Genomic DNA, 9,686 nt, shown 5'->3' with positions numbered 1-9,686 from the left:
CCATATTTTGGGGTTGGTTCTTACCCCAGGTAGATATAATTGTAGAAATGATTAGTTTGGAAACCATTAAATGTTTGTTTGTGTGTTTGTTTTTTTTCCCATTCCCAAGGTTTTCTCCTGGTTCCTGGAGATGTGCCTAAGGAATGCTCTGCTCTAGATAGGTGGATATCCTCTGTACAGAGTGAATACAAAATCTACGGAGACGCAGCACTCTGAACTCCGCAGACCAGACCGAAGATTTTTCTCAGTTAAGTACTGTTTGTACATGCTTCTGTTTATATATTGCACTTGAAAATTTGAGACTGGAGTTGTCAGTTTTCTTTCGATAATAGCCCAGAAAGCGTAAGCAATTAATACGATCAGTGTCATAGGTTAAGTCCTACGTGACGGGGCCAGTGAATAGAAATTGGATAACAATGCTGCTTAGTGGTGGTATTAGCAACCTGGTTTATAAGCCCAAAGCAGTATAAAGCAAGAACTTCCACGTCATCCATAATAATTTATGAGCGCTAATCGGAAGAGAGCTGTTTACTGGGAATGCAAAACTAACACTCCCTCCTCCCTCCCACACGAGCCAAATTAGCGAATGTAAGAAATCCCATGCATTTTATATGAGATTCCATGTAAAAGCTTTTATGTGTAGGAGCTTGTTTCAGCTTGCATTTGCATCTTTCTCTCTTTTTCTAGAGAAAAAGCTTGCAGTTGCAGGTATTGGCCGCTCTGTCTAATTAAAGAGTAGGAAGACTCGGGTCAAAAGCATATAAAAGCCAAGCAGCCAACAACTGCTGGAAATCTGCAACCAGTAGCGCCGTGTCCGGTGACAGGGTGACACCTTCTCGGCTTTGTTTTGTTCAGCTGAGGGGCTGGGTGCGCGGCAGAGGCGTTTGTGCCAAGATGGCGGCTGCGTTGCGCATCTAGGCCAAAGACCGTAGAAGTTCCGTGAGTATCGGAGCCTAGTTCAAAGAGCAGAAAACATGGGAAGAAGGTATTTTTGGCAAGGATGAGATGAACAGACAAACAAAATCCTGCGTAAGCCTGTGTTTGAGTTTCATGGCCTCTCCCATGACTTTCTTCCACATGTGGTTGTTTGCCTTGATGTCAGGTTACGTTGTGTAATTCAGCTGTCCTCCCCTCAGTTATAATCCCGGTTTTATTGGAGTGATTAATGCTGAAATGCAGCCTAATGTTTAGGGATGATAAGATGGGTAACTCTTACGTATGCTCTGTTCTGATTCTTTCTGGTGTGTCTTTCAAACAAACTGAAATGCTTGGCAAAAAACAAGTGCCAATGAAAAGCTGAGCCCCTAGCAAAGAAAAACTTAATTGAAACAACCTGAAAAACACTTAAATGAAAGCAAAATTGGAAGAGAGTTTGGGGTGGGGGGTAGACTTAGAAAATGTGCTGAAAGCATTTTAGTCAACCCTTATCTTGGAGCAATGCTGCTTTTAGAAAGCCCGGAATAGCACCACTGAAAATGTCTTACCTGGATTGTCCTGGAAATAATTTTATTCACAAAAGTGCTTTTAGATTGTGGTTGTAGAAGACAGCAAATCCTTACTAGGCAACCAAATGCTTTTATTACAAAATTTATCTGTATTTTTACATACCATGATCACTGACACTGCATGTTTATTTACATTCACAAGCAAAAGTAGTTAACTTGCAAAAAATATATATTTTAATTAATTTTAAGAACAGAAGAAAAATGTTGCTGCAAAGTTAATAAAAACATTAACTTTAAAGGACCCTGCTGATAAAGTGCTTCTAAGCTGCAAAATCTGGGAAGTTACAACCTAGGCTTGAACATACTGTCTGGAATTCCACGTCAAAAGCAAAGCACAAAGTATTAAAAAATGTAGCGAGACATCGTGTCCCTAATTACCTGACCAATGCTGGGGCTAAAACGCTGTTCTGCATGCTCTATATTAATGCCTGTTAAATATACCTTCAAGGCATGTCGTCACAGTTCTTGAATTGAATCTGCTGCAATGGATCTGAGCGGCCCTTCGTGTCTCCCACACGTTTACGTGGCCAACAGGGGTGATCAGAGAGCACGCGTGCCCTGGTGAAGACAGTGGCAGGAACCCGTTTCTGCTGAACAAATACGTTCTGGTACGCCTATGCTGGAAACAACAAGCAGGAAGACGGATGCGCAGCGGTGCGAACCATCAAGAACAGCGGACTGAGATGACAGCCTTCAATTTCGGAAGTTGCACAGGTTTCAAATGATCAAAATCTGATCCGGCCTCCTTCTCCCTGCTAGCATGACTCGTTTTCATCAGTCTCCATGGGGCTGTTGCCTTGGGAAGGAAACAAGGAAGAAGAAATGCAGTTCTCCGGTATAGGTGGCAGTGATGGCTGGCATCTTTCTTGTACGATTGGCTCTTCGGCCAGGCGTAAGTCAGTCTCAAAATAATCCATGGACTCCCCTTCTTGAACCTCTGCTAAGATCTGGTAGTCCCCAAAACAAATGATGCACTTCCACGGCAGGTCGATTTTGTTTAAGTAACCCAGTTCTGTTTGGCCCACAATCAGTTTAGTTTTCTTGCTCATGTTCTTGATCTCAAAACAAAATTCTGAGCTGTTCAGTCTCCTGTAAAACTGCAGTGAAAACTGAATCCGAGAAACACGAGTATCCATTAAGTTATAATGGCAGACATTAGAATCGCGGCCAAACTTGGCCATTTCATCTGCCCTGACCTGTTCTCGCCTATGGAAATTCAAGCAACGAAACATCATCTTGTCTTTTTGGCAAGGATGGTAAAAGGTCATGTGGAGACACGTTACTGTTTCTTCCGTTTCGCTTTCTTCAAAAGAGGTCATGATGAAATGAGTCCTCGGAACTACAAGAAAGAAGTAAAATCACAGCATGAAACCCCTGCAGCACCAAAAAAATCGGCTTCAGCCGATTAGGTGCCAGTAAGGTTTATTTTATGGACTTAAAATGAAGTAGTACTGCCTGGGCCTGCGTGCTCTGTTTTACAGCGTAGTGCTTTGACTAGAAGGTATCAGACAAACGACTTTTACAAATGTAATCTGACTTTAGGCAGTGATATTTCAAATGTGTATAAAGCACTCTTGGCTTGTTAGTCAGAATTTACCTCGTGTGACACAAAATACAGCGTTTAGAAGTGACTGACCTGACCGTATGTAAAATGAATGCAGAAGCTGAGACCTAAAGGAGGAGTTGTCACCAACTCCAGGTGTTTCCCTGTTGCCTATGGGAAAATCCCAGCTATCTGCTGTGGAAGGACTTACCTAGGCACTAAAAATAACAAATAATTTTTGTTAGGGTTTTGTTTTTTTAAGCTTCTCGCATGCAGCACAGAGACACTTGCTTATGAACTAATTTCTGTTCCAAAGTCTGAGCAACTGCAGTGCGTCCAAATAAAATCTGTGAGATACCTTAGGAAACGCTGCCATCTGGTCCTCTCTACATGCAAGGCCAGTGTTTTCCTGCACTGAAACTTAGTCTAAAGAAAGAAAAGGCCAGGTCCTTAAAGTAGGAACCAGAGAATGAGTTCTCAGTTACTCAGCAGAGAAACATGTGAGCAGCCATTTAACTGGCATCATGTACTGCAGATGTTTGTCACGTTTCTCCTGCTAGATGGCGTGAAGTTCCCGACATGCCACACGCCAACCCTGAGCTTTCTCACCACCTCTATTCAGTCAATGATGCTGAAAAGCAGCCTACAGTTTAATCTGTTTTTACGGGTAGGTGAATCATCGCTGCAGTTAAGCATTCTGACTAGTGTTTTCTTTAAGGCTAAATTATACCACTGGACATAAACTCCAAGCACAGGGAATAGTGGTGTATCCGCGTGTCACTTTGTGCGTGAAACCTCAGCATCGCTTCCTTCTTACACCTTGAACGCAACAACAGCAACAGTTCTGACACAGTAGTTTAGCAACCTCAGCTTGCTGACGGAAGGAGGCTCCAACAGTGCTTCTACCAAGCTTAGATAATTGAGAAATACAAAATTTCAAGTAGCTCACTTGAAAACAAACTAGGAAATGTTGTCGATGCTTTTGACAGAAGTACAGATGCCCCGACGGCAGGCTATTCCTGGGCCGTCTGTAGGACAAGCTGCAGTGGCATGGGTATCCATCCCTCATCCTAGTAGCATGCCTCGATTCCGGTGAGCTGGAAGCGGCTCCGCGAGCAGGAGGATGGACTGTCTCCTCCTGCGCTTAGTTCTGCCCTTCGCTGTTCCGCACCAGTAAAGAGGATGTGAGACGTTTACATGAGGTCAGCTTTGGTTAAAGGGGAAAACCAAGCCATGTCACTTAGTTCACAGATCGGCCTTACGGAGACAGTTTTCTGTCTCGAGACTTGGGCTGAATTTGATACTACCTTAAAAGCGTGTTCTGCTTCCGTTAATGTCTTCCTTAATTGGTTTCTGAAACGCATCAGGACCGGGCAAAACACAGGCATACAAAGAAAAGTATTTTGAGAAATCGGCAAGTGTATACAACTGTGTATCAGATCAATGCAAAATGTCGTCTTTATCCGCATGTTTCCAGATTTTACACGTGGCGACATTTATTAATTAGGGAAGGGGAAGAACTGCCACTGATTGCTTCGGCAGCACCCGCTGAGCCCGGATCGCCGCAGCTCCCGCACACCCCGCTGGCTGTTCGCCATCTGCTTGTGTGCAGCCGGCTCAGCTGCCGAGTCCTGCATTAAAGGTTTATTTTGAGGCTGGACTGAACATACTTTCAGGTAAATACCCAAGGAGTTTCTGTTTACTAGAGGGTATTGGACAGGAGAAGGATTTCAGAGAGCTCTAACTGCAGAGGGAAACTTTTGATAGTTAAATCCAGATTTCCCCTGCAACTGTAAGGCAGCCCGCTGCATTGCTGTTGTCTGTGCCTGAATTTGAGTCGAACAAATTGTTGTCTCACCTCTTTCCCTTCTCCCAACATCATCTCCTTCAGCGTGCATCGTTATCCCCATTTTTAGAGACAGGAGAATGGCACAGAGCATTGAGAACCCGGCTGCCTAACTTGAGAACCACAGGGCTCCTACTTGAGTGTTTAACAACGTATTGAAGAGCTGTAACTCTCTATCTACAACTTATCGCTTGGAGAGCTCTGCCAACTTGCTTCTGCAAATCAGAACGTAAGCGTTCAACCTGTGTCTCAAGAAGAATAACATCTCTTTCGTTATTTAACTTTCATTTTGGATGACGGTGCACCTTGAGCCAGAGGCAGCGCAGAATACGATTTTCAAGCGCCTGACAGAAGGCCAGCTATCCTTTTTGTGTCCCAGCGTGCCGTGGTCACCAGCGTATCTATCTTTCGCCCTCTGCAAGAGCCGAGGTAGGAGGCCGGCAGACCACAGCTTGCGTTTCAAGCTCTGGTTGTCCTGGGGCCGGTTTGCCCGGTGCGCTGGAGCACGTACGCCGCACACAGCAAGCCAACAGTTCCTAGCCAAATGGACTTCCGACAGCTCCTAACTCGCGAGCGCGACCTCCGTTTTGCTAAAAATACCATCTTTGCTGGCACTACGCGAGAATATGCCCAAGCTGTTGACAACACGTGGACGCCCCTGGGCTCCGTCCCGCCCGCCCCTGACCGACCACAGCACGGCAAGGGCAAGACCTCCCGACAGCGCTCCCCGCCGAAGCCACCACCTCCGTCGGATCTTACTGCACAAATCCCGCTCTGCCCGTGCCCGAGGACCCGGCCACCCTTCCCGGTACGCTCCCTTCCCCGCACCGCAGCCCGGCCGGGGCCCTTCCCTCACCTGTCGGTGGGCGGGAACGACGCCCGCCTCCCGCGGGGAGCGGGCCTCAGGCGCCTGCCGGAGGGTCCGTGCGGGGCCGGCTGCGGCTTCCAAGGGCTCCCCGCCGCTCGGTAGCTCCCCGCCGCTCGGTAGCTCCCCGCCGCTCGGTAGCTCCCCGCCGCTCGGTAGCTCCCCGCCGCTCGGTAGCTCCCCGCGTCGCCGGGCGGGGAGGCGGGGAACGGGCGCTCGGCCGGCGGCAGGGCCCTCCCGCCAGCGGGGCGGGGGCTGGCTGTGTGTGAGGGAAGGGCTGTGAGGGAAGGAGGGGGCAGCGGGCCGCGCCAAGGGCGGGAAGTGCTGAGGCTCCCGTGGGACCGGAGGAAGAACTTGGGTTGTTTTCCCAAAAAGTATACCGAGCTCTCCTTTTATTACAGTGAATAAACCGGAAAAATTAAAAAATTAACCTCAGTTCTGTCTGGGGTTTTATGTGGACATCTAAAAATCTATTGGTTGCGAGTAACTTACTCAACCCAGTAGTCACAGCAATGGCAAGGATACGATCCAGAGTTTGCAGCCTCACGGTTTCAGACAAAATAATTTCAGTTTCACCCCCAAATTAACACCTCGAAGGGTAAAACGCTTTAGTAAGCAGCACATTAAAACAGTTGACTGATGGTGTTCTTAAATCAGGTATTTTAAAATATTGGCTTATTTGCTTTAAGCAACAGTGGTTCAGCTTCATTGCACTGCCTTTGAGGAAAAAAACCTAATCTTTCCTTGGCTGCTGATCTAAGCTGAGCTGAAAACTTTTCATTTTACTAGAAATCCTGAGGCAGCCCTGCCATCTGGTAAGGAAAAAATGAGCAATTCTCTCCATTCAGCTGCTTCATTTTTTCTTATTAAGCAAGATTACTCCCAAGCACAGAACAAGAGGCAGAATGCAGAAAAAAACCTGTTTCGTCTTGGTCTGAATCCTAGACACGCGATGTCCTCCTTTACCTGTGCTTGTACAGATGGTGTTGTGACTGGCAAGGTGTTGTTCCTTGATAGATACCGTAGGTTTGATTGCTTTGGCACTGGCCGTGAAATACTGTGTTGGTTTGTGTAAACTATTTTTCATTTGCGGGTTCCTTTTATTTATTCAACAATTGGGTAAATTACTCATGGCTTGATAAGTTCCTTTGTAGTTCTTGTAGGATAGCTTTTATCTGTTCACAGGCTCATATGTCTGCTGCCTATGTCCTTCTCCCCTTACATCAGGAAAAAAAGGGCTTAGACTGTGTTTTGCAAGAAGTCATGTTGAAAAGCAGAAAAAAGGAAAACAGATTCTTCCAAGTTTCTCCTTTAACAGAATGCCTTTCCTGGAGTAGGCTGGGCTGGGTGTGTGTGTTCACACAAAAGCACTTTGCTGCCTTCTGGAAAAGCCAGAGTTGTGCAACCCTGCTATTTATTGCATCTGTTGATGATTGTAATTCCTGTCAGCCCTTTGGTTCCGGAAACAGTCTGCTTCCCGGGTCCTGAGAGAGCTTTTCTGATAGGATTATTTCGATACTTGTACCTATTGAGGTATGTAAGTACCCTTTCTTGCTATTTTCTAGGATGATGTAACCTCATATTAACTACATATTCCTTATTAGTTTATGATTTAACCATAGCTCCAGGTGATTTCCTACAGGAGAAAACAGGAACTGGATTTACTGCTCCTCTCTTCCGTAAGTTTCTAACTGTTGAAACGCTGCCAGTTCCAAGAAAACAACTCCAAGTTTGCCTTGTATGAGAAAAAAAATTCAGGCACTCCTGTGGTCATGGCTATTTTGGGTGATCTTCCTGCTAAAGTGGTTATGTGGTTTACTAAAGTATATTACAATAACTTCTTTTTTTTTTTAATTTGAAATTTCTTTGGTTAAAAGTGAAACTGCAAATAAATGTGCAAAGCTTTGTAGGGCTGAGCTGCACTGTGTGGTGAGCAAGCCGCCGGGATGTGGGCCAGGGGAGCTGATGTCAACATTAACTTAGTAGCTCTTGCTGCTGTCCTGTTTTGTGTTGTCTGCACAACCCCTTCCTCTCTTGAGGTTGTGATTTTTCCCCAGGCGTGCTTTCCTTTCCGGAGCATGAATCTGCTCTGGCATCCCTGGAGTTATCCGATGGATAATGGAGGTGATGGAAATTTGCGCCTTCCCACACCGGACTGCAAAGCCGGTGGCACGCGGCGTTCCCTTCGATTATGAAGACAGCGTGGGAGATGAAAATAAAGGTGGAGCGGAACCACGCTCTCCTTTCAAGTTGCCTTCCAGCTGGTTGGTTTTCAGACACCTGTATTCGTTGCCTTGCCAATCCCTAGAGAGGAGGAAGGCCTAGGAAGAGTCACGCTCGTTACTTGAAATGGATGTTTCCTGCTGACGTATGCCTGGTGTGGCTTCTCTGTGTAATTATTGGTGGCACATTATTGATGCTAGCCGTTTGGGCTGATGAAGTATTTGTAATGTGTCGGCTGAAAGGCTGAGGTGGTTTTGGCTTGGCTGCTGTGATGTATTGTTTTTCTAACAACTGATTTGTAAGGCTTTGGATAACTCCAGAGCCTAAATAGGCAAAGCTGGAAAGTGGAAAAATACGAGGAACTCGTATTGCTTTCAGTCATGATCGGCTTTGAAAATCTGAGAGTCGGTGAGGGCAAATATGTTTCTTTCTCTTTCTGGAAAGTTCATGGTAGGTTAGAAGAGCTATAGAAAGTGTTTTCTGTGTTAGTGAGTGGAAAGACTGGTTTTGGATATCTGTGTTCCAGCTAATTCCTTCTGAATGACTTAATGTGTGAAACCTTCCTTCCCAGGCTTCCTCCCTATGCTTTAGCACACCGTAAGAAACCTTACCAGAACATCCCGGGGGGTTTTTTGAGTGCTCTGGCACATGGTGCGGTTGGTATGGCTGTTAATGGTCTGCCTGGTCGGTCACGAGTTGGGAACGCTGTGATAACATTTCTCGGACGCTCGGGAATCATGCTCTTTATAGTTCTGTCTCTTTTATTGTATAAAAGCCGTTCTGCGGACATTTGAGGCAAGACAGGAGACCAGCAGTAGTCTGGACCAGTCTGAAACTTTCTTTTTCTCTCTGCTATTTAAAGTAACATGATGAAAGTATCCTCATCCTGTTGGATCAACAGCAAGCCTGGCCTGATTTCAGTGGTGCTGACATTTTGCCACGGTTCTGCCCTTCCCTCCCAAGGCCAGATTTTACATGCGGTTATCAAAGCCGCTGATGTAGTGCTTAGGCTTGCCAGCTGTGTGACAGAACGGATGCAGGTGTAACGGGTGACAGCGCTTGTAAATGTTGCCTAAGTATGATTTCTGTGGTTTTCTGGCGGCTTTCACAGTCGCTGGTACAACTTGTCAGTGGGGTCGTCATGTGAATAGCGAAGCAGATGCTGTGACCTAGTGAGAACCTCTTATGTCAAACTTTGCATTAGAAATACTTGCAGTGGATTTGAATGCGTTGGGATTTGGTTTTAAGGCAAATATGCAGAGATGCCGTTTTTCTCCAGGGCTGGCCTCTCGCCACAAGGGGACATAAGCAGTGTTTCGATGGAAAGCGTGTGAAAGATGTGAAGTGGAGCCTGTGTGGTAAGGTTAGCAGAGAGGCTGCGAAGAGTGCAATAGGTGAGGGAGTTGCCCCCCTTGGCTCTGTCCGCGTTCCCCTGGTTTGTGCAGCCCGGCGGGCACGGCTCCCGAGGGACATGCGCTCTGTTTGCGGACTTTCCCCAGCACTAAATGCCTGGCTCTTCTCTTGCTGCGGCAGGGCTGTCTCGTGGGCCTGGGTGTGCCAGGTGGCAGGGGACACGCTGCAATTGTGCCTCCCCTGTCCCAGCTCTCCTGGGATGGCACAGGGGTGACCCGAAATCGTCCTTCACCTGTTCGGGAATGTACAGAGACACAAAGGAGGAGGTTGGTGAGAGCTGATTGCTGCTTT

At 46.6% G+C, this 9,686-nt stretch overlaps 2 protein-coding genes across 4 annotated transcripts in view; one reads left to right on the top strand and one right to left on the bottom strand.

Moving 5' to 3' along the window:
• Positions 1 to 1,704: 1,704 nt before the first annotated feature.
• On the bottom strand, positions 1,705 to 5,995 carry TIFA (TRAF interacting protein with forkhead associated domain). Its single transcript, XM_087735781.1, has 2 exons — positions 5,751 to 5,995; positions 1,705 to 2,844 (listed from the first exon to the last, which is right to left on the bottom strand). The coding sequence occupies exon 2, from the start codon at positions 2,822 to 2,824 to the stop codon at positions 2,261 to 2,263; it is 564 nt and encodes a 187-aa protein (XP_087591907.1). The 5' UTR covers positions 2,825 to 2,844; positions 5,751 to 5,995; the 3' UTR covers positions 1,705 to 2,260.
• ALPK1 (alpha kinase 1) overlaps positions 4,885 to 9,686 on the top strand; it is an 88,698-nt gene continuing 83,896 nt past the window's right edge. For 2 of the 3 annotated variants that reach the window (XR_015699522.1, XM_087735770.1), the window contains exon 1: positions 4,885 to 5,702. The gene's annotated coding sequence lies outside the window, so the exon portion shown is untranslated. Of the gene's footprint in view, positions 5,703 to 7,228; positions 7,293 to 9,686 lie in introns of those variants that run through there. The other variant, XM_087735771.1, reaches the window with a different exon arrangement.

Source organism: Nipponia nippon, unplaced genomic scaffold, assembly GCF_047370975.1.
Source record: "Nipponia nippon isolate SJK-2023a ecotype South Korea unplaced genomic scaffold, ASM4737097v1 scaffold_6, whole genome shotgun sequence".
Lineage (NCBI taxonomy): Eukaryota > Metazoa > Chordata > Aves > Pelecaniformes > Threskiornithidae > Nipponia > Nipponia nippon.
Note: the sequence above shows the minus strand (reverse complement) of the source record. Positions and strands in the feature narration are given on the sequence as shown.